Source organism: Salvelinus alpinus, chromosome 6 (genome assembly GCF_045679555.1).
Source record: "Salvelinus alpinus chromosome 6, SLU_Salpinus.1, whole genome shotgun sequence".
NCBI classification, from domain to species: domain Eukaryota; kingdom Metazoa; phylum Chordata; class Actinopteri; order Salmoniformes; family Salmonidae; genus Salvelinus; species Salvelinus alpinus.
In genome coordinates, this window is record NC_092091.1 from 20,015,281 (window position 1) to 20,040,611 (window position 25,331).

General features: G+C 40.5%; 1 protein-coding gene across 13 annotated transcripts in view; it reads right to left on the bottom strand.

Annotated features, from left to right (window-relative positions):
- LOC139578331 (CUGBP Elav-like family member 5) overlaps positions 1-24,041 on the bottom strand; it is a 372,214-nt gene extending 348,173 nt beyond the window's left edge. For all 13 annotated transcript variants that reach the window (XM_071405780.1, XM_071405778.1, XM_071405773.1 and 10 more), the window contains exon 1: positions 23,606-24,041. In XM_071405780.1, coding sequence (XP_071261881.1) covers positions 23,606-23,963 — 358 coding nt within the window. In that variant the 5' untranslated portion in view covers positions 23,964-24,041. The remainder of the gene's footprint in view (positions 1-23,605) is intronic.
- Between the last annotated feature and the right edge of the window lie 1,290 nt (positions 24,042-25,331).

The window sequence follows — 25,331 nt, forward strand, 5'->3', positions numbered from 1 at the left end:
AAGGCGAACGACTTCTACAGCGGAAAGAAGAAGTATGTGAACCCTTTGGAATTACCTGGATTTCTGCATAAATTAGTCATAAAATTTGATCTGATCTTCATCTTTGTCACAACAATAGACAAACACAGTCTGCTTAAACTAATAACAGACAAATTATTGTATTTTTCTTGTCTATATTGAATACATCATTTAAACATTCACAGTGTAGGTTGGATAAAGTATGTGAACCTCTAGGCTAATGACTTTTCCAAAAGCTAATTGGAGTCAGGAGTCAGCTAACCTGGAATCCAATCAATGAGACGAGATTGGAGATGTTGGTTAGAGCTGCCCTGCCCTATAAAAACACTCACAAAATTTGAGTTTGCTATTCACAAGAAGCATTCTCTGACGTGAACCATGCCACAAACAAAAGAGATCTCAGAAGTCCTAAGATTAAGAATTGTTGACTTGCATAAAGCTGGAAAGGGTTACTAAAGTATCCCTAAAAGCCTTGATGTTCATCAGTCCAGGGTAAGACAAATTGTCTATAAATGGAGAAAGTTCAGCACTGTTGCTCCCTAGGAGTGGCCGCCCTGCAAAGATGACTGCAAGAGCACAGCGCAGAATAGTCAATGAGGTTAAAAAGAATCCTAGAGTGTCAGCTAAAGACTTACAGAAATCTCTGGAACATGCTAACATCTCTGTTGATGATTGTACGATACGTAAAACACTAAACAAGAATGGTGTTTATGAGAGGACACCATGGAAAAAGCCACTGCTGTCAAAAAAAAAACATTGCTGCACGTCTGAAGTTCGCAAAAGAGCATCTGGATGTTCCACAGCGCTTCTGGCAAAATATTCTGTGGACAGATTAAACTAAAGTTGAGGTGTTCGGAAGGAACACACAACACTATGTGCAGAGAAAAAAATGCACAGCACACCAACATCTAAACCTCATCCCAACTGTAAAGTATGGTGGAGGGAGCATCATGGTTTGGGGCTGCTTTGCTGCCTCAGGGCCTGGACAGCTTGCTATCATTGACGGAAAAATGAATTCCCAAGTTTATCAAGACATTTTGCAGGAGAATGTAAGGCTATCTGTCCGCCAATTGAAGCTCAACAGAAGTTGGGTGATGCAACAGGACAATGACCCAAAACACAGAAGTAAATCAACAGAATGGCTTCTTCAGAATAAAATATGCCTTCAGGAGTGGCCCAGTCAGAGTCCTGACCTCAACCTGATTTAAAATACTGTGGCATGACCTCGAGAGCGGTTCACACCAGACATCCTAAGAATATTGCAGAACTGAAACAGGTTTGTAAAGATGAATGGTCCAAAATTCCTCCTGACCGTTGTGCAGATCAGATTCTCAAAAACATTTGGTTGAGGTTATTGCTGCCAAAGGAGGGTCAACCAGTTATTCAATCCAAGGGTTCACATACTTTTCCCACCCTACACAGTGAATGTTACACGGTGTGTTCAATAAAGACATAAGACATATAATTGTTTGTGTGTTATTAGTTATTAGCATTCCTCTTGAGAGGTTCCTAGCAATCTGCCCCATTCCCAAGACAAGACACGGGCTTAGTAGGCTGCTAGAGTTTGGAACATATCAACAGCCAACCACCCAGCCACTGCTCAGAGAGAACAAAAGGGAAGAGGTGGGGGTACTTTCCAAAGTGCTCTCACTCATTGTTCCGACAACAATATTTTCCCTGCCCCAGCCTAATTACCTTGTAATGAGTGCTGTAATATAAGCAGAACTCTAGCATAACCTGTAAACCTTAATTAAGTCAGGCACCTTAAAGGGAGCTGCATGCGGCTGGGCCTCCATCCTCTGACAGTGCACCCTCCTGCACTATAAATGGGAGGCCTTCAGGTGCATTTCAATAGTCTCAAGATGCTTCCTCTCCTTGTCTCTTTATCTTCCATCTGCTCTAATATGAAAGACCTGGATAAGTAAAGGCAGGCAACTTGGCAGGCACCATATTGCTTTCACCTTTATTCCCATGTCAGTACAAATGAAGGTCAGGTGAGACAAGGACAGGAAAAACACTCAAGACTATTGAGATGCTTCCTGCTATTCATGGAGCTAAAATGGCCTGGAGTCTGGACACTGGTCTCCACTGTGACCCCTGGTGAAGGAGACCCAGGCCATTGATTTGTTATTGTACTCACTTATCATAGACAACAGCCCTTGAGCATGACTTATATACAGTCACAGATCCATAGGAAATATATCCTGAAGAACACATAACATGTCTTTGTGGACCAAAACAGTTGTGTGTTTCTGTGCAATTGTTTGTGTGTGTGTGTACAGTAAAGATTTTGTGTGTGTACAGTGTGTGTACAGTGAGGGTCTTGGCTAGGGCTGTGGTGGTCATGACATTTTGTCAGACGGTTCTTGTCATGCAAATGACTGCAGGAATCACAGTAATTGACCGTTAATTAATATAAACATGTTTAGCATCTCCAGGCCTCCACACATACAAGCCTCTGATATGCCTTTGGAACATCTACAGTCTAATACAGTCTAATAATATACACCATCACAACAAATCCATTATATATTTTAGGCAGGTTTAAAGAAATATTATGATAAGAAGGAAAGGTATTTCAGAAGAACAGAATATGAGTTGGTCTACTGTATGTTATCTGGTTATGCTCCATGATATAGACTGTAGGCTTGTTCATTTAGCTGACAAGATATGCTTATAAGTCCCGTGACATTATTTTATATTAGATTATTTTATAGTAAGAAGAACATATTTGAACTAGAAAGAAAGGAAAGGATAGAAAGGATAGAAAGGATATTTATGCGAGTGTGCATACGAAGTGGCTTTGTTGAGCATAAAAGTGATAATTTGAAACAAGTACTATAGCTAGATTTAGAGTTATTTGTCAACTTTAGTTGTGAATGATACAAACCTTGGAATGTCTAAGAAATAAAAACATGTATGGCCTACATGTGACTATAAGGATCCTGAGTGGCGCAGCGGTCTACATGCTGACCAGACCGGACAGGGACAGGGACAGGGACAGGGACAGGAACAGGGACAGGGACAGGGACAGGGACAGGGACAGGGACAGGGACAGGGACAGGGACAGGGACAGGAACAGGAACAGGGACAGGGACAGGGACAGGAACAGGAACAGGAACAGGGACAGGGACAGGGACAGGGACAGGGACAGGGACAGGGACAGGGACAGGAACAGGGACAGGGACAGGGACAGGGACAGGGACAGGAACAGGGACAGGGACAGGGACAGGAACAGGGACAGGAACAGGGACAGGAACAGGGACAGGAACAGGGACAGGAACAGGAACAGGGACAGGAACAGGGACAGGAACAGGGGCAGGGGAAAAAAAGACATGTCATCCGTATGCACTGGAATAGTGAATGGAGGTCGCTTCCCGGTGGTTAATTTTTCAATCATGCAGGGTAGGCTACTCCGGTTTTATAAATATAGTAGCAGCTGGGATCCTCCTGTTTTTAGTGGTAACCATCAAAACTCTGCTTTCACACGGGATTGCATATAGAAATGCCTGGGCTTATAAGAACACATATTTCCATCCACACATCAAACACAGTTTGAGGAGAATGCAGCCTCTTGCTGTGCGAAAGATGACATTATGCCCAAACGCTGTATGCCATGGGCTCTCCAATCCTGTTCCTGCAGCTACCCAGTGCTTCATTTGGGAAACCAAGTGAAATATGTTCAGAAACATTGATAGTTTTCACAACTTAACATATTTCACTATTGACAGCCCATCTCTCTGCGCGCTTGAGAAAAGAATGAAGGAGAGAGAGGAGATGGAAACTCCCGGTGGTGAGATATTCTGTAGCTAAAGGTAATGTGTCAGCCTATTCATTATGAAAACATAAAATAAATGCCCTATTACTAGGCTATTCAAAATCAAATTCACTTTAATTGTAGGCTAACTCCGTAAGCCGCCCTGCACAATCAATGAATCAATACACCAATTATGTACCAAAGACATCTTAAATCTTTAGTTGGGTAATACACAGTAGGCTATTAGGCTATGTATTGTATAACGGCACAATAATTCTTTTTATTCAGGGATTTTTTCAGGCTTGGGCTCATATATGGGCCTATGCTTATTTATAAGCTCTAGTATGGGTGTCTTGAATGAATCATCATTTTAGAAAGCGTTGTCCATTTCATTCTGTTTGGCTTTGAAACAACAGTCACAACGACCATGTTTTACACTCACTTTCAACTTGTTGTTGAACTTCTTTCTTCAAATTGATCTATTGAGGTGAGTTTTAAAATTATGATACTGTTTTGATGATACGTGTTTGATGTGATTTTGGATTGTATTTGCATTGATGTCAGAGTGGTTTGAGGGACAGTAGAGCCCTGAGTACCAGGCCATTAGGACCTGATGGATGGACAATAGAGCCCTGAGTACCAGGCCATTAGGACCTGATGGATGGACAATAGAGCCCTGAGTACCAGGCCATTAGGACCTGATGGATGGACAATAGAGCCCTGAGTACCAAGCCATTAGGACCTGATGGAGGGACAATAGAGCCCTGAGTACCAGGCCATTAGAACCTGATGGTCATTAGCAAGTTGGGTACTACCAACACATGTCCAGAGTGCATATGAGGAGATTACCGTGACTCAACGGTCACGTGGAATTTGACTGCAGTCATGACTCATACCGTCGCCGCAACAGTCCTAGACCTGTCCTCTCGGCCGGTGTGCATAATGAGGGTGAGGAACGCTGTTAAACCTAATGATTCGTTCTGAAAGACTGTGTTTGAGGGATCAATACAGAAAAGGGGATGAGAAATAGGCCTTGACAAATTCACAAGTGATACCACGGTAGTCTATTTTGTAGTTGGTGATAAGGTTGAAGGTTATCTTGGACACACCACTAACTATAATACAACACTACTGTACAGTCTTCTAGGGTCAATACTGTGGTGGGGAGTTGGCACCTACAGTGGATGTAGCTGTCCTGTATGTGTGGACTGACTGAATGGTCTCTGCCAGTGCCAAGCCAGCAGTATAAATACATCCAGTGGTCTGCATCCCTGATGAAGAAGCTAAATTGACGGCATTAATTGATGGGGTTTCAGGGTGCAGTAAATACTGTGTATGTTCACAGTGGTGTGGGGCAGAAGGCGCGGGTGGACTGACAGAGGAACATGGTTTAGACTCATCAGATGGAGGGCAATGGGAGTTTACCTGCCAAGTCCCCCCTTAGCCCACAACTCAGGGGTTTACAGGGAAATCAATTAGAAGTTTTTGGTTAGCCCCGGTCAAGGTCAGCATCTCTTCCTTTTCCTGTTCTACAGCAGCCCCCTGGAAAAACACTAACATGCCCCCACCATATATACTGTATAGGCTATACACTCTTAGAAAAAAGGTTTTCAAAAGGATTCTTCGTCTGTCCCCATAGGATAACCCTATTTGGTTCCAGGTAGAACTCATTGTGGTTCCAGGTAGTAACCTTTTAGGTTCCATGTAGTAATCTCTGTGGTAAGGGTTCTACATGGAACCCAAAATAGTTGTACCTGGAACCAAAAGGGTTCTACTTGGAACCAAAAAAGGGTTCTTTAAAGGGTTCTCCTACGGGGACAGCTGAATAACTCTTTTAGGTTCTAGATAGCACGTTTTTCTATAAGAGTGTACTACACCTGGAAAAAACTATAGGATAAAAGCAAAAATGGAGTTCTCTGTTAGTTAGCCACATTGGCATTGTTGATATGATATCCAGGACCTGTTTAAAAAAGCAGCAGAGTTTGAACCTAGAGTCAGATCAGTTGATCACAGTAAATTCACAGTCAAAGATTGGCAGTTCCAAACTGACTAGGTCTGAGACACAGAACTGCTTTTGAGGTCCTTTGATTTTACAAATTGAAAGGTGTCTTTAAAGATGAAGCTTCAAAGCTCCAAGGCTGGCGCAGGATGGAGTGATAAAGAGAGGGATGAGATGAAAAAAGCCACCCACCCATCTCCATCCATGCAAACACTGCACTTTATTTCACAGTGCCCATTCAGGCGGCATTTGGAAAAAACACTAATTGCACATTTCCAGATTCCATACTTAACAGGCTCTAACAAATAAACCTTGCAGTATGCTCCTGTTTTTGGAATAGCAATTTTGTGCTTTGAGGCACAAAGCACATTTCTCAAATACACACAGATTGTCAATTACATGCTTCATGCCAAAAATTACAGATTTGTTTCTCTCTCCCTGAGCCTTTTCTTCCTCTCACCACTGGACTGAAGTGGAATGATAATGATCATTAACACAGGTGGTCTTGCAAATTAGCAGGTGCCACCGCCGTGTTCATTGTATAGATGTATTTCCTGGTAAAGACTGTGGCCAGCGTTACGCTTCCAAAAATGTGGCACGGTGAACGAGAGAGAACCTTCTTAGTGCATCAGTTAAAGAGCTACAAACTCTAAAGGTTGTGGAGACAAGAATCTGCCAAACATACAGGCTAAATATTTTTCCAAGCCATCGTTATCACTATGAGTATGCAAAATGGGAACGCAGCCATTTTGGAAATTACTATAAGAAGTACATCATCATCGCAGTGAAAAAACTCAAAGTCATGGGTCCTATTAATCTAAGGCCTTTAAAAACCATCTGCTACAGTTATTGTTTCTACACTGCATGGAGACACTATACTGTATGTCATATACATCTGCACCTTCTGCAAATGTTGATACCCTACTTCAAACACTGAAGTGAGGCATCTCTAACACTACTACATTCTGCACCAAGCCATTGACAACATGATGGTCCAGGAGGCCTACCTATCGTTTATTTTATTTATTTTTATTAACCTTTATTTAACTAGGCAAGCCAGTTAAGAACAAATTCTTATTTACAATGACGGCCTACCAAAAGGCAAAAGGCCTCCTGCGGGGGACGGGGGCTGGGATTTAAAAAAAAATATATATACGTATATGATATATATAAATATAGGACAAAACACACATCACGACAAGAGAGACAACACAACACTACATAAAGAGAGACCTAAGACAACAACATAGCAAGGCAGCAACACATGACAACACAGCATGGTAGCAACACAACATAACAACAACATGGTAGCAACACAACATGGACGTTGTCACGGATTCCCCCCAGCACTGCTGCTCATTCCATTCACCAGCTCTGGAGGTCCACGTCCCCGGCCTTCTAGGTGTCACTGAACTGGATCATTACCACCAACCCCGGACTGTCTTGTCTCATTACACACAGCTGGTTCCCATTCCCCCTGATTAGTATGGGTACATATGTGCCCTAAGTTCCCCATTGTCCTTGTTGGTTATTGTTCCATGCCCGCTGGTCTTGTGAGCACCTGTGCTCTGTTGCATCAGCTTGCGTGTTACCGTGTTAGTGTGCGTTGTTATTAAGGGTCTCGTCCCGTGTAATATTTAGAGGTTTACACCTCACTCTTTGTTTGGGTTACAGCCCTGTGTTATATATATATATACACGTGTTTGTTTTGGGCTTCATTCCCGTCATATTCATGACGTACGCTATTTTGGGTAGAGAAATAAAAAATATCGTATTCCTGCGCCTGTCTCCTATACAACGTGACAGTAGGTAGCACAAAACATGGTACAAACGTTATTGGGCACAGACAACAGCACAAAGGGCAAGAAGGTAGAGACAATAATACATCACACAAAGCAGCCACAACTGTCAGTAAGAGTGTCCATGACTGAGTCTTTGAATGAAGAGATTGAGATAAAGCTGACCAGTTTGAGTGTTTGTTGTAGCTCATTCCAGTCGCTAGCTGCAGCAAACTGCAAAAAGGAGCGACCCAGGGATGTGTGTGCTTTGGGGACCTTTAACAGAATGTCACTGGCAGAACAGATGTTGTATGTGGAGGATGAGGGCTGCAGTAGATATCTCAGATATCTCAGTGAGGCCTAAGAGGGTTTTATAAATAAGCATCAACCAGTGGGTCTTGCGACGGGTATACAGAGATGACCAGTCCAGTGATGTGTCCTATAAGGAGCATTGGTGGCAAATCTGATGGCCGAATGGTAAAGATTATCTAGCTGCTCGAGAGCACCCTTACTTGCCGATCTATACATTATGTCTCTGTAATCTAGCATGGGAAGGATGGTCATCTGAATCACGGTTAGTTTGGCAGCTGGGGTGAAAGAGGAGCGATTACGATAGAAGAAACCAAGTCTAGATTTAACTTTAGCCTGCAGCTTTGATATGTTCTGAGAGAAGGACAGTGTACCGTCTAGCCATACTCCCAAGTACTTGTATGAGGTGATTACCTCAAGCTCTAAACCCTCAGAGGTAGTATTCACACCTGTGAGGAGAGGGGAATTGTTCTTACCAAACCACATGACCTTTGTTTTGGAGGAGTTCAGAACAAGGTTAAGGGTAGAGAAAGCTTGTAAGAACACTAAGAAAGCTTTGTCGTAGAGCATTTAACATAAAATCTGGGGAGGGGCCAGCTGCGTATAAGACTGTATCATATGCATATAAATGGATGAGAGAGCTTCCTACTGCCTGAGCTATGTTGTTGATGTAAATTGAGAAAAGGGTGGGGCCTAGGATCGAGCCTTGGGGTACTCCCTTGGTGACAGGCAGTGGCCTAGACAGCAGATTTTCTGACTTTATACACTGCCATCTTTGAGAGAGGTAGTTAGCAAACCAGGCCAAAGTCCCCTCAGAGATACCAATACTCCTTAGCCGGCCCACAAGAATGGAATGGTCTACCATATCAAAAGCTTTGGCTAAGTCAATAACAATAACAGCACAACATTGCTTAAAATCAAGGGCAATGATGACATTATTGAGAACCTTTAAGGTTGCAGTGACACATCCATAACCTGAGCAGAAACCAGATTGCATACCCAAGAGAATACCATAGTCATCAAGAAAGCCAGTCAGTTGATTATTGACAAGTTTATCCAATATTTTTGATAAACAGGGCAAAATAGAAATACGCCTATAACAGTTAGGATTGGCTTGATCTCCCCCTTTAAATAAAGGACGAACCGTGGCTGCCTTCCATGCAATGGGAACCTCCCCAGAAAGGAGAGACAGGTTAAAAAGGTCAGAGATAGGCTTGGCGATGATAGGGGCAGCAACCTTAAAGAAGAAAGGGTATAAACCATCTGACCCAGATGGTGTTTTGGGGTCAAGTTTAAGGAGCTCCTTTAGCACCTCAGACTAAGTCACTGCCTGCAGGGAGAAACTTAGTAGTGGGGCAGGTGAAAAATACTTTAAGGGACATGGGCAGCTGTGAGGAGGAGGGTTTATTCTCTAGGTCTTTAACCGTTTTCCAGAACTTCTTGGGGTTAGACCCATAGAGAGAGAACTGCTTCTTAAAGTAACTAACTTTGGCCTTCCGGATATCCTGAGTGCACTTATTTCTCATTTGCCTGAACGAGAGCCAGTCAGTCTGAGTTTCCGTGTACCGAGCCTTTCGCCAAATGCAATTCTTGAGGTGGAGTAACTCTGCAAGATCACGGTCGAACCAGGGGCTTAACCTGTTTTTAATTCTCATTTTCTTTATGGGGGCGTGTGTGTTAACAATACCACTGACAAAAATCTAAAAAGAAGGTCCACACGTCTTCGACAGAGGGGATCAAGCTGATTCTATACCATTTTACAGAGGCCAGTTCATGAAGGAAGGCTTGCTCATGAAAGTTTTTTAGCAAGCGTCTATGACAAATCAGGACAGAGCAGCCATTACGAACACAGGTTGTAAAACAGTGATCACTAAGGTCATTACAGAAAACACCAGACTGATACCTATCATGATTATTTGTGAGGATAACATCGAGGATGCTTGGAGTCATACCTTGTGGGATTGGTAATAATCTGAGAAAGATTTAGGGAGTCCCATTGCTTTAGGACTTGGTCAGGTGGTTTAAGCATGGCCCAGTTTAGGTCACCTAACAGGACAAATTCAGACTTAGTGTAAGGGGCCAGGAGAGAGCTTAGGGCAGGTAGGGTACAGGCCGGTGCTGATGGAGGACGATAGCACCCAGCAACAATCAACAAAGAGCTATTTGAAAGTTTAATGTTTAAAACCAGCAAATCAAATTGTTTGGGGACAGACTTGGTGGAGACAACCGAGCACTGAAGGTGATCCTTGGTAAAGATTGCCACTCCCCACCTTTGGAAGATCTGTCTTGCCGAAAAAGGTTATAACCAGAAAGGTTAACATCAGTATTCAAAACACTCTTCCTTAACCACGTCTCAGTAATGACCAACAGATCTGGATTGGAGCTGTGAACCCACATTTTCAATTGATCCATTTTAGGTAATAAGCTTCTAGTGTTAACGTGCAGAAAACCCAGGCTTTTACGAGAGCAGAAATCAGTGAAGCAGATATCAGAGCACTATCTGGCAGAGGAGCGTTTAGAGCATTACCAGTCCTCCATTGGATGGAGTGATGAGGAAATAAGAACAAAACTGGGGGAGAGGAGGAGAGACATCCACACAGTGGGCTACAGCAGCTTTCCCCCCTCCCCAGTATAGGAGCAGTCTTTAGGGGGAGGCTGGCAGGCAATCAGTGATGTCATGCCAGCAGCACAGCGATGGCAGCTTAACCTATTTTCGGAAATACCACAGATTTCTATTTATAACCATGCTGAGCAGCGTGCATGTCCACATGTCCCTCACGGACCCAATATATTCTTAGACAATTTCCATCATCATGCATGTCTTCATTGTTTTAATGTACATTTTTTCATTAGTTATTCAGGACAGTATATTTATCAGTAGCATTCTTACCATCATTATCATGAAATAATTGTGGTAGTGGTAGTAGTAGTGGTAGCAGTAGTAGTGGTTGAAGTAGTAGTGCAAAGTAGTTGCAGTATTACTAGTTTGGCAATAGTATCTGCATTAGGAGTAGTAGTGGTATAAATAGCCTAGTAGTAGGAGCAGTAATACTATAAGTAGTAAAAGTATTATACTGTAAGTAGTAGCATTACTGGTATTGCTGGTGTGTTTGTGTTGAATCAACAGCTTGGGGATGATTATGTTATATATCTGCTAAACTTGCTCTCTGCACCTTAAATCCCTTTGTTTAGATCCCCAGGCCCTCCAGAGTAGATAGCCTGTCTGAAGACTACTCCTTGGCCCCAGCTGTCACTCTAAACACAACACCTTAGGATCGAAGCAACACTTTGTTTCTGCTGCTCTGACAATCACTTCATCTTTCTCACTCCACTAATCCATTGTTCCTGCCCATGTGTCCATCTGTCACTTGTCTTCTGTCCCCTTCTCTGTCTGTCTGCATCCAATACGTGTGGCTGTGCTCCCTCCCATCCCTTTCTGTCATGTCTGCCTGACTGATACTGGCCACTCTACAAACGTCTCTGGGCCTGCATCAAGGCCTCATCACTACTGTCATTTGGCATTCTAAGAGCTGGGATGGCTTGACTAATCTCTCATTGTTTTTACTAAAACAGGGCGTCAGCGGGTTCAACACTGGGAAAAAGACAAATAACAGGCATCTTATTATTTTCTCCAGCTTGGACCAAAGAGGCTTTATCACATGACTTCTCCTGAAGCGTTCCAAAATGGAGAGGGATTATTTAAAAAAAATACTACATTAAAATCTCCATAATGTTGTTATTTTATTTTCCCAGATTCTAAAAATGAGTCGGTGCCTGGCCAAGCTCGAACACAACGTTAAAGAGCAGAGAGCATTTCTCACTGAAAAATCATCACTCTCGCTCTCCTCCTTTCTCCTTGCCCGCTTTCTCCCGTAGTACTCTGCTCTGCAGGATATGGCAGTCCTTTAAGAAGCACCATCCAAAATACACTGAGTGTACAAAACATTAGGAACACGATAGAGACTGAGCAGGTGAATCCAGGTGAAAGCTATGATGTCTCAATTGAGACATGGATTGTGTATGTGTGCCATTGAACGGGCAAGACAAAATATTTAAGTGCCCTTGAACGGAGTATGGTAGTAGGTGCCAGGCACACCGGTTTCAGTGTGTCAAGAACTTGACACAACTGTGGGAAGCACTGGAGTCAGCATGGGCCAGTATCCCTGTGGAATGCTTTTGACACCTTGTAGAGTCAATGCCCCGACGAATTGAGGCTGTTGTAAGGGCATAACAGGATGCAACTCAACATTAGGAAGGTGTTCCTATTTATTTTTACACTCAGTGTAGATAGGCCTCTATCCTCCTACTTAGCACAGTGGAATAAAGGTGGCCTTTGGGTATGGGTGAGAAGGTGCTGTACCTTTACCACACTACCATCTATGTATTTTAAAGAGAGAAGTCAGCAGATGAAAACATTTTGAACTAGCTCACTAGTTATTATTGCATGTATTTTAGTGACCTAAATCATTTCATCTTTGGAAATGTATCTTCATCTTACTTTGCTGTCATGCTTAGCCAAACAAAGCGAACAATAAAGCATTAATTAATTAAAAGCGACTCATGCAAGGTCTCCCTTGAAATAGAGATGTAGAGATGGATTTCCTGGTTAAATAAAGGTTAAATAAATAAGAAAAATACATTCTTCATTTCTTATTTACTGACAAATTATTCAAGTTGCACAGTTTGTGTTATAATAGTAAGATACAGTGCCTTCAGAAAGTATTCACACCCCTTGACCTTTTTCACATTTTGTTGTGTTACAGCCTGAATTTAAAATGGATTAAAATGAGATTGTTTGTCACTGGCCTACACAATTACCCATAATGTCAAAATGGAATTATGTTTTTGTAAATTTTTACAAATTAATTACAAATAAAAGCTGAAATGTCTTGAGTCAATGAGTATTCAACCCCTTTGTCATGGCAAGCCTAAATAAGTTCAGGAGTAAAAATGTGCTTAACAAGTCACATAATAAGTTGCATGGGCTCATCACTCTGCGTGTAATAATAGTGTTTGACGAGATTTTCTCTGTACCCCACACATACAATTATATGTAAGGTCCCTCAGTTGAGCAGTGATTTTCAAACACAGATTCAACCCCAAAGACCAGGGATGTTTTCTCTGGTCTTTGTAGTTGAATCTGTGCCCGACTGAGGGACCTTACAGATAATTGTATGTGTGGGATACAGAGATGAGATAGTGATTTAAAAAATCATGTTAAACACTATTATTACACACAGAGTCCATGCAACTTATTATGTGACTTGTTAAGCACATTTTTACTCCTGAACTTATTTAGGCTTGCCATACAAAGGGGTTGAATACTTATTGACTCCAGACATTTCAGCTTTTATTTGTAATTATTTAGTAAAAATTTTGAAAAACATAATTCCATTTTGACATTATGGGTTATTGTGTAGGCCAGTGACAAACAATCTCAATTTTAATCCATTTTAAATTCAGGCTGTAACACAACAAAATGTGGAAAAAGTCAAGGGGTGTGAATACTTTCTGAAGGCTACCACAAAATCAGTGAAGTCACTGTCAAAAACATTCTGTGATGTTACTACATGGACCCAAACTCAAATGTATAAATTACGAAGCATACTCAAGAGCTTTCTTTACCACTCTGTGGCACCGTGACCAAATCACATCCCGAAACAAAATAAACTGTGAATAGGGGGTGTAAAATAAAAGCTAACACAAATGGTCATCCAACCCAAGCCTTAATACCGCAGACATCCTTGATGGTGACCTCCAGTGCAGACAACGGCTGCAAAACCACCACTGTGAAATCACCCACAACCAAGGTTAATGGAACCCAATTAATTTCATATGCATGTAGCTGGGACTAGAAGGGCTATCAGACAAAGTCTCAAAAGCCAGTCCATGTTTTCCCATAGATTTGCCCATGTCCCTACTCTAAGCACCCTCTGAAAGCAACAACACTGAGTGAAAAGGCTACATATATTAACATCACTCGTTTTTTATATTCTAGAGCTATTCATGCATTTCCAATGCATATTTAGAGTTTTGTGGATTTGCACCATATCCTGACAAATTCTGAATCCAGATGTGTCTTTTTGACATAGGGATTACTCCGAATATCACATATTTCCTATGGCCGGACATGTATTCATTCAATATCCTGAGATAAGAGACATGCTATTTTCTCTCTTCATGTTGACAAATACTGACTGTATACATCGCATATCTGTGTTTTCTCAGCACATTCAAGATAATAGGCTAGATTGATTCCAGATATGCCTCTCTTGGCCGAGGTCCATATCCTGATCTTGATATGCTTTATGGTATGCTGAAAATAAGGACGATTTCTGATGCATTTCTGAATTTTCAGCATATGCTCAATATGAACTCCATATTTTTCTTTCATGCACAAATTATTTTTGGATTCCCTCCAGATATTGACTTATTAGATATCCTGAGAAAGGCCTACAGTGCATTCGGAAAGTATTCAGACCCCTTCACTTTTCCCACATTTTGTTACGTTACAGCTTTATTCTAACATGGATTAAATAAAAATGTTCCTCATCTACACACAATACCCCATAATGACAAAGAGAAAAACAGTTTTTTCGAAATTTTTGCAAATGTATAAAAAATGTAAAACAGAAATAACATATTTACATCAGTATTCAGACCTTTTGCTATGAGACTCGAAATTGAGCTCAGGTGCATCCTGTTTCCATTGATCATCCTTGAGATCTTTCCACAACTTGATTGGAGTCCACCTGTGGTAAATTCAATTGATTGAATATGATTTGGAAAGGTACACACCTGTCTATATAAGGTCCCACAGTTGACAATGTATGTCAGAGCGAAAACCAAGCCATGAGGTGAAAAGAATTGTCCATAGAGCTCCAAGACACGATTGTGTCGAGGCACAGATCTGGGAAAGGGTACCAAAACATTTCTGCAGCATTGAAGGTCCCCAAGAACATAGTGGCCTCCATCATTCTTAAATGGAAGAAGTTTGGAACCACCAAGACTCTTCCTACAGCTGGCCCGCCCGGGCAAACTGAGCAATTGGGGGAGAAAGGCCTTAGTCAGGGAGGTGACCAAGAACCTGATGGTCACTCTGAGAGAGCTCCAGAGTTCCTCTGTGGAGATGGGGGAACCTTCCAGAACCTTTCTCTGCAGCACTCTACCAATCAGGCCTTCATGGTAGAGTGGCCAGATGGAAGCCCAGACTTGAACCCGATCGACATCTCTGGAGAAACCTGAAAATAGCTGTGCAGCAACACTCCCCATCCAACCTGACAGAGCTTGAGAGGATCTGCAGAGAAGAATGGGAGAAACTCCCAAAATATAGGTGTGTCAAGCTTGTAGCGTCTTACCCAAGAAGATTCGAGGCTGTAATCGCTTCCAAAGGTGCTTCAACAAAGTACTGAGTAAAGGGTCTGAATACTTATGTAAATGTGATATTTCAGTTTTTATTTTTTATAAATTTGCTTTTGCTTTGTCATTTTTGTAAATGTGATTTTGCTTTGTCATTATGGGGTATTGTGTGTAGATTGATTATAATATTTTTTTTTAAACAATTCTAGCATAAGGCTTTAACGTAACAACATGTGGAAAAAGTAAATGGGTCTGAATACTTTCTGAATGCACTGTAAAAGCATGTTTAACTTGACTTTAGCTATATTTCTTAGATGATAAAAGCAAGACTGGACAGCGTTCTTTACATGCAGCATGATCTTTAGGTCAGGGTCAAAGAAGACGAAGGTTTGTTGCCTTAGGCTTTACATTGATGGACAAATGACCAAAGCTATTTACAATCTGGGTTATAGCAAGGTGGGTTCCAAATAAAACAACCTCTGATTGTTACCATTAAGCTGGAGAAAATGGTCAGACATCCAACATTTTATGTCAGCAAGATATTTTTGATGGGTAGCTACGCTAGCTTGGTTAATGGGTCTGATTGGTAAATAAAGCTGTGTGTCATCCGTCTAGCAATGAAACTGAATGTTATGATTGCGGATGATGTCACCAAGCGGAAGTATGTACATGGGGGAAAAAGACGGGGCCCAGACTTGATCCCTGAGGGACACCATAGTGAATAGGTGCTGGGGACAATACCCATGCTCACTGAGAAACGTATGCCACATACACTACCGGTCAAAAGTTTTAGAACACCTACTCATTCAAGGGTTTTTCTTTATTTTTACTATTTTCTACATTGTTTTATTTATTTAACCTTTATTTAACCAGGAAGGGCTCATTGAGATTTAAAATCTCTTTTTAAAAAGCGTCCTGGCCAAGATAGGCAGCACCAAGTCATTACAAAAATGAGTCATAAAAACCATTGAATTCACAAGAGTATAACAAAATCAAAAACAGCAAAATAAAAACATTGACAGGTCAGGGAATCAGCCTCAAAATCCTTCATCAGTGATTTAAAAACACCAATCGGGACAAGTTCTTCCAGTTTAAAAGTATTTTTTAAGGTGTTCCAAGACGATGGCGCAGAGTACATAAAAGCCCTTTTACCAAATTCAGTTGGGACATTTGGAACAGTTAGCAGGATAAAGTCCAGCGAACGAAGAGAGTACCCACCACATTTCTGAACAATACAAATGCCCAAATAAAAAGGTAGTAAACCCAAAATGGCTTTGTAAATAAAAGTATACCAGTGACTGAGCCTACGAGTGACTAGAGAAGGCCAGCCAACCCTGGAAAACAAAGTGCAGTGGTGCATAAGGGATTTGCAGTTTAAAATAAATCTCAAAGTGCCATGGTAAAGAGTGTCAATTGATCTCAAACACTGAGCGGAAGCATTCATATATAAAATATCCCCATAGTCTAGTAAAGGCATAAATGTAGCTGATACTAGCCTACTTCAGGCTTCAAAAGAAAAACAGGCCTTATTCCTAAAATAAAATCCCAATTTCAGCTTAAATTTTTTGTAAGTTGTTGAATATGCAATTGAAAAGAGAGGCCGTCATCAATTAAAATTCCAAGATATTTATATGAGGTTACAACCTCAATCTCCTTGCCCTGACAGGTAGTAATAGGTGAAAGGTTCAGAGGTCTATTTCTTGCATTAGAAAACACCATTAGTTTAGTTTTGTCAGTATTGAGTATAAGCTTCAATTGACACAAGGTATGTTGAACAGTATAAAAAGCAGTCTGCAAGTTCTGGAAAGCTTTTGTAAGAGACGAGGCACAACAGTAAATAACAGTATCATCAGCATGAAAATGAAGTTGTGCATTTTGGACATTTTTGTCTAAATAATTTTTATAAATAGTGAATAAGAGAGGACCAAGTACAGAGCCTTGGGGCACACCATTAAGGAAAGACAATTTAACAGACATAAGCCCATCAAATTGAGTGCACTGAGTTCTATCAGACAGATAGTTAGCAAACCATGCAACTGCATGCTCCGAAAGACCTACACTCAACAATCTCTGCCTTAGCATAGCATGATCAACTGTATCAAAAGCCTTAGAAAGATCAATAAAAAGTGAGACACAGTGCTGTTTTTTGTCAAGGGCTTCAGTGATATCATTTAAAACCTTCATGGCTGCTGTAATTGTGCTATGCTTCTTCTTGAAGCCCGATTGGTACATTGATAAAATAGAGTTAGTAAATAAAAACTCTTTTAGCTGTTCACTTACAAGGGTTTCAAGTATTTTCACCAGGGGCGACAGCTTTGAGATTGGCCTATAATTATTTAAAAGAGTTGGATCTCCCCCTTTTAAAAGTGGTAGGACAAATGCTGATTTCCAGATCTTTGGAATTTCATTACATTCCAGGGTTAGATTGAACAGATATGTAAGTGGTTCAGCTATGAAATCAGCTGCCAGATTTAAAAAGCAGGGATCCAAAAGATCAGGACCTGCAGGCTTTCTTTGATCTAAGGATTTCAGGGCTTTATGTACCACCTGCACTGAGAATGGCAAAAAGCAAAAAGTTTGACCAGCTCTCACTGGTTCATCCACACAGGGTTGTACAGAGACAGAGGACACTGGTTCATCCACACAGAATAATAGTGAAGACATCAACACTACAAAATAACACATATGGAATAATGTAGTAACCAAAAAAGTGTTAAAAAAATAAATATATACAGTATATTTGAAATTCTTCAAATAGCCACCCTTTGCCTTGATGACAGCTTTGCTTTGATGCCAAGAGTGTGGAAAGCTGTCATCATGGCAAAGGGTGGTAGTGTAGATATGACCTGAACCCGTCGAGGGAAACGCCAGAGATTTCCACCCACTTCTCCGGCCGGTCAGCAAGGATGTTACGATCAATAGTATTAAACCCAGCACTGAAATCCCAAAGAACTAAAATCGAGCATTCACCGGCAGCCAACAGAAGTTATTTACTGAATTTCTATAAAGCAGTTTCTGTGCTGTGGCATAGCCATGGTAGCCAAAAAATGGGCAACTAGGCCTGACTAGCATTTTTATACATGATCCTAAGCATGATGGGATGTTCATTGCTTAATTAACTCAAGAACTACACCTGTGAGGAAGCACCTGCTTTCAATTTACTTTGTATTCCTCATTTACTCAAATGTTTCCTTTATTTTGGCAATTACCTGTAAGTACATTTGCTCCCATCTGTTTTCCCAGAGGGGTTCCTGTCATACCTTGGCGCAGCGCCGTGATCCTTAGCTCCTTCCATATGAGCAGCTTCAATATGGAGGAGAAGGGCATCCCTTTAAATCACATACTGTATGAGAGTTTTGGAAAGATTACTAGATTTGTTTTTGTCAACACTCTGGTACAGTTACATAATCTCCGTGGGGATACTGGTCTTGTCTCTTTTTAATACCATTTGATTTGGGTGGGCCTATATGCTCTTACAGCACCCTGTGGCTTGGATCTGCCTCCCTCCATCTCTCCATTATTGCTGGGCTACTACCCTCACTGTGGAGCCCATCCATCAGAGTGGGGAAGAATTTTTTTTAACTTGAATAAATATTTCATTAGATTATTCCTATGATTTAATGTGCTTCTGACTGGCTTGAGTCTACGGCAATATCTTTGGTCCATTTATAAATGCATTAACACAATGATCCTCCCGACACTAGCTTAATATTGATACTCAGCAGGCAGATGAGAGCAGACATGTTTGTATTGCCTGTCCAGTATGCTGAATCACTCCTGCCACCCATCTTCCTCTCATCAAGTGTGTGTGTGTGTGTATTTCAGTCGACACAGCTAAACCTGTATCTGTATTCAAAAGCAAATCTGCTAAGATTGACACCCCTATGCAACAATATACCTCTTACTAGCCACAGAACAACACAGAAAAATACATTTGAAAATGGCGTTGTGTGCTTTTCATGTGCGAGTCCGCAAATCATTAAATTGCTAGCATACCTAAATCAAGAAAAATACAATTGCAACCTTCAGGTAGCCTTCACACACACAGAGAAAAATGAATATTAAACTAAAAGCCTGTTGTGTGAGTGGAGCCTAATTAAGACCAACGGGAGAAGTTTTCACTGTGAGTGATAAATCCAACATCAGGAAATAGTCGACCTATTAATACCAATTTGATGACAATAAATGGCAGGCCATCGACAGTACAGGCAGAATAAATAATTTGAAGAGGGAGACTAGACTGCATGTTTAATTGGCGAAGGCAGCCACTGTTTAGGGAGACTAGCAGCTGATCACCCAAGAGACTGAAGCTTCAGACAATGCACATTTGCTAATCCTCTCGAGTCAAGTTATTATAGCCACGCATTATTATCACGCTTCACAAACAAATTCCTTGTTTTCCCTGATGGATTAACAGAAAGAATCGGTCGAAGGGAAGGAAGGAAAACAACAGACTACGAATATAATGTAAATCAAAATGACAAAATATGACACACAACAACTACTCAGTATATGTAAGGACCATTTTGGTTCGATTAATGCAATTTTGCTTCTCTGGAAAATGTGTGTGTGTGTGTGCGTGCGTGCGTGCGTGTGCACGTATGCGTGTGCGTTCGCGCGTGTAATTTTGAGGAACAATTATACTATTAGATGACATTCATAATCCTTTTTCGTTTATTAAGCATTGACAATAGAAAAACCAGTGAAGTGCAGAGGACTAGTACTAGGATGATTTCATACTGGAAATTGTGTGGCCAGGATTTATTACATTCCAAGTAAACTGATTCAACTAAACCCTGGCTATTTGACATTAATGAATAAGAACATAAATTGACTTTGACATTAATATTTTGGGTCTGACCTCTAAAATTATTTACTTGAATAGGAGTACTAATCATTTTTATTATTGTTTGGAGAACGAGTAATTTAATCCATTAAATTAGTTGATGAGATAGGTAATTAAATTAGATTTTATTATCACATAATAGCAGAGACGATGCTTGTCATATTTGAGGAAGTAAGTATTCACTAACAAGAATGTAGCCTTGGTTATATAATATTTTCATATATAACTTCCAGAAAATCCACAGAAATGGCCATGTTCCAAATTAAATCTATAAATTTACATTGATTAATTTAAGAGGCAATGTTTTACCTTTAGGAATATTCCATCACTAATTAGTTTGAGGTAAAATGCTTATGCGACTTCCGTACGATAAAACAACAAAGGCATAAAGTTAACAGGGGTATTTCAGCACGAAAGGCATAAACCCACAGTACTAAGAATAAATGCAAAACATACTTGTTATTGAAAGCATAGAACATTTTCAGGAACTTGTTTTAATTGACAGTAACTTTGTAAAATGTCATGATAAATGTGCCAAATTGATGAAGATAATAAATTAAAGAGATCGAACCTGTACATTGTAAACTACAGACTAGCTGTTGATGTCACAACTTTTGTCAATGTACAATTCAAGACTCATCAGTGAATCATCTTTCTGACACACAGAGACATTCTGCTGATAAAATTCCATATGCATGCCACCATTCAGGGCCTGACTTCAATTATAACACAACAGTTTGTTGAGAACCAGAACCAAGTACTGCAATCCTTATGCAATGCAGTGCAATAACGTTTTATACATTACACACAACTACTGTCTAGTGTGTGAGGTTGAGAAATACTTCTATTATACGGACAAGCACACACACACAAACAAACACCTCTCACAGAATTATAGCCATATGTAGGTGTGGGGCATACTAGGGTCCTCTCTAGCTATTGAACTCTGACCTTTGATCACCAACCATAGGTGAGAGAGACATTTGGCAGAGCATGAGCTGAATGATTACTGGCTAGTTATTTCACTTCATTAACAGAGACACATTGGAAGGGACATATTCTAGGTGTGGCTCATCACTTACACCAGATACAGTTTGACATCAGAAATTACAAATGTGATTTAAATTTGACCAGCCTTATCTCACCTGTGGATAATGTTAAATGTGATTTTGGGTTGATAATGTTGTACACCCATCAAGACATTGTCCATAATGCAGTATGTCTATAATTATATTTTTACTTTCAGAAATGTAAATGCTTCATGTTCATCGTAGCCTATTTGGAATGGCAGAAATGAGTGAACATAATGGCATGATAATGCCAGGTGGCTGCTGGTAGCTTAGCGGTTAAGAGCGTTTGGCCAGTAACTGAAAGGTTGTTGGTGTGAATCCCTGAGCTGACTAGGTGAAAAATCTGCCGATGTGCCCTTGAGCTAGGCACTTAATCCTAATTGCTCCTGTAATTCGCTCTGGGTAAGAGTGTCTGTTAAAATGTGTCAGAAGTGGCATTTAAAAGATTACCTGTGATGTTTATATTTCTTAATGTCACATAGACATTCATCTGCTAAGCAGGGAAAGCCTTTATCTCAGAGCTTTCATTTGGTCACAAGTCAACTGATTCTGCCATATCCTTTCCTGCTCAACGCATTTGGGCTGTCAGGACCATGGACAGCAACGGGGGCCCAATTCCCATTGTGGAAACATCAACTAACATGGTGCATATTTGAACTTATTATAGCCTTATTTGATCATTAATCACAATTGTGTCATTGTAAAGATTTTTTTAGATCTTGGTGTCTGAACAGCATTTTGGTTTTACACTAAATCCATGGAAGTATGCTATGTAGGCTAAATGATCCTCTGTAATACTGTAACATCAAGAAGCCTTAGTTATTGGTGGCTACAGTTTCCATGAAGAAGTTTGATGATGATGATGAAGATGATAATGATGGACGATGCCCTACACTGACGATGATGAATAGGGCAACGTTGTTCACTCTCATTGTTTATTTTTTTATTTAACCTTTATTTTACTCCATTCTGTAGTTAAATAATCTCCATTCTGTAGTTAAATAATCTCCATTGTGAAGTTAAATGGCTTCCATGACTTCCCCGACTGCATTAGAAAACAAACATTGAATCTTAAAGCTGCAATATGTAAATCTTTGGGCGACAAGACCAAATTCACATAGAAATGTGTTATAGATCTGTCATTGTCATTGAAAGCAAGTCTAAGAAGCAGTAAATCTGTTCTATGTGTGCTATTTCTATGCTCCCCCTTAAGTTTTGTTTTTGTGTCTTACAAGTTTGGTTTTGTACGTCATCTTCAAACAGCTGAAAATACAATATTTTTGGTTATGCAAATATATATTTCACAGCGATTTAGATGGTACAATGATTTTCTACATTATACTTGCTTGTTTGTCACATAAACTGAAATTAGGTGAACTATTAGAATTTCAGCAACAAGAAATGTTGGAGAGTTTCTGCATCTTCAAAGGGATAGTTTGGGATTTTGGCACTGCAGTTTGAAGGAAGTTTCTAACTAGCATTAGTGCAATGACTGCTACTGTAGCACGCTAGCTGTTCCTGTAGACTTCCAGCCATTGTGCTAACGCTAGTAAAACTACCTCTAACTTCCTTCATATTCAATGCAAATACATACAAATGGTATCCACGAGTTCATCCGCCAATGGGGAAGTAGATCAAGGGAATCGTTGCCTAAATCCCAAACTATCCCTTTAACATTGTATTTTTGTTGGTGGCTTATTTACATCCACCTCCATAAACCCAACATGGCAACACACCATAGCAGCAGCAACACTGCTGGCTGCGCGCAGTAAACGTTTGTCATCTCTTGACAGTCCTTGCGTCCCTATTTTGTACATTTTGGCACCGAATTTATTTGGTCTTGGGCTTAGCTGCTACTTGAGCAGCACATGGTGGGATGTCACAGAAAGCATATGGATAAATAAAGGATGCTGCCTGTACCTAAAATATGAGAGAGTCAAGGGGAGGCTCTTTAAAAATGTATCCCTTTTAAGCGCCTCTGCCCCAGTTCTGAGAGAGCGTTATGAAAATACAAATACATTGGATACATTTATATGAAATATTATCACGTTTGAAATCTGTAAACACTCAAGTCGTTTTGATGTGTATGCGTGAAATCAATAATATAAGCTAAGAATCGGCGCGAGACCCCTACAACTATGAAATCTCCCTATGTGCATGCCCATGGCCACCTTAGAATATTTGGGAACATGAGACCACGATGATTAAAAGTAGCCTAGGTTATCATGCATGTTTGACGAAAAATAGTATGCAATAATTATTCATACAATTCTCTACAATCATTTAGAGAGCTAAATATTGAGTTAGACACAAAAATAATAATTTGGTGCGCAATGCAAAAGTCGCCAACCATTAGACTGGCAATTGAAGGCTACGTAATATTGTAATCAAACGAAATACAGCTAATTGTATTAGGCCTCGTTATATGCCATTGGATGGGAGGGGGGGGGGGGGGGGGGCACACGTTACCTTTGTGCATGCCGGTGTATCGGTCCTTTAGAACTGTCAGTTCGTGGATTTTCCCGAACTGTTCAAACAGAGGTTTCAGGTCTTTTTCCTCTAAGTTCCGCGGTATCTGCCCGATAAACAGCTTTATGGCATCTTGGTCTTTCATATTGCCGCTCTCCGGATGAATGGAAATGGATTCTGACCCGTTCATGGGTTTAGGAAATGTGATCTGAGAGTACTGGTGCTGGTGAGGGATAAGTAGTAGTGGTTGTTCGGTAGGTGGTGCCCCAGGTCCAGTGAAAACCAGGCTGGTGTGAGCGGGATGGGGCTGCTGTGATTGCTGCTGCCTTCTTGTTTCAGTCTGAGTGAATCTGGCCATTCTGAGCTGGGAGCACACTGGATAATAATGACAACACACACACGCACTGAGAGAGAGCAAACACTCAGCTGGAAACCAGGCTCACCTTCTATCTAACACACAATACTATTCTGTTAGCAGCACTAACGATGACATCACTTTTCTATGATAATGAGGTAACCTTCAAAATAAACACCCGCATTTCAAAACATTGCAAAACTCATTCAAAATATATAACATTTTTGATCAATTTTTATTGTTCTTATAACCAAATACAAGAAGGAATTTATGGGGAAAAAATGTAATATGTTTTTAAAAACTTTATTTTAAGATTGCTATTGAAAAATACAATGTTCAGACTGGTATGTTGACAATATTGGGCTTATAGTGAAAAAAAGCTATTATTTGTGCAGATGTAAAAGTGTTGTTGGGAGTATTCAGTAGGGTCTGTAGAATCTATATAGGGTGTCATTTCATTGGGCACTGAATAATACGGAGGGTTGCTGGCCTTTTACTATACCCATTCCATTACAATGATCTTTTGAAGTTACATCTGAAGCAACAAATTGTGTTAATGTGCCCTGCATCTTTTTGTCTTGTGACAGCAAAGAGGTTATGCCAAAGGTTTCTAGAACGGCCAACAACTGGTGGAGTATTAAGAAGGTGATAGTGAACTTAAACTCACATTGGACAGTTATAGCCATACAGTATATATCCAACATATAGTCAGTAGTAGTAATTGCATTACATTAAATCTTAAGATGCTGGATTTTTTAAGCCAGCATGAAAGAGAATTAAAGGATATACTACTTCCAATTCAGAAACATCAGGCATTCCAGTATCTGCTAGTGCATGGTGTTGAGATGGACGTGAAACTGAACTATACAAATGGGTGCCCCATTTTAGAAAACAGTCAGAAGGTATTAGTTGTGGTGTTTATGTGTGCTTGTTCTCTAAAGCAGTCTTATCAGAGCGCAATGTAAATACGCTTTGTCACAATGGCATGCGAGAGTATCTTTTACATGAGTTAACGGAGGGGAAATTACTTAATTGAAAGAAGTTAAGGTTTTAAGTTTGAAGAATACTACAGACTCTCTTTTAATGCATTTTAAACTGTAGAAGTGGCATTTAAAAATAGTACATGCAAAACAACAGTCTCAACGTCAACAGTGAAGAGTCGACTCCGGGATGCTGGCATAGGGGCGGTAGGTAGCCTAGTGGTTGGAGAGTTGGACTAGTAACCGAAAGATTGCCAGATCAAAGCAGATCACTGTTCCTAGGCCGTCATTGAAAATAAGAATTTGTTCTTAACTGTCTTCCCTAGCTCAATAAAGGAAGAAAAAAAAGAGTTGCAAAGAAAAAGCCATATCTCAGACTGGCCAATAAAAA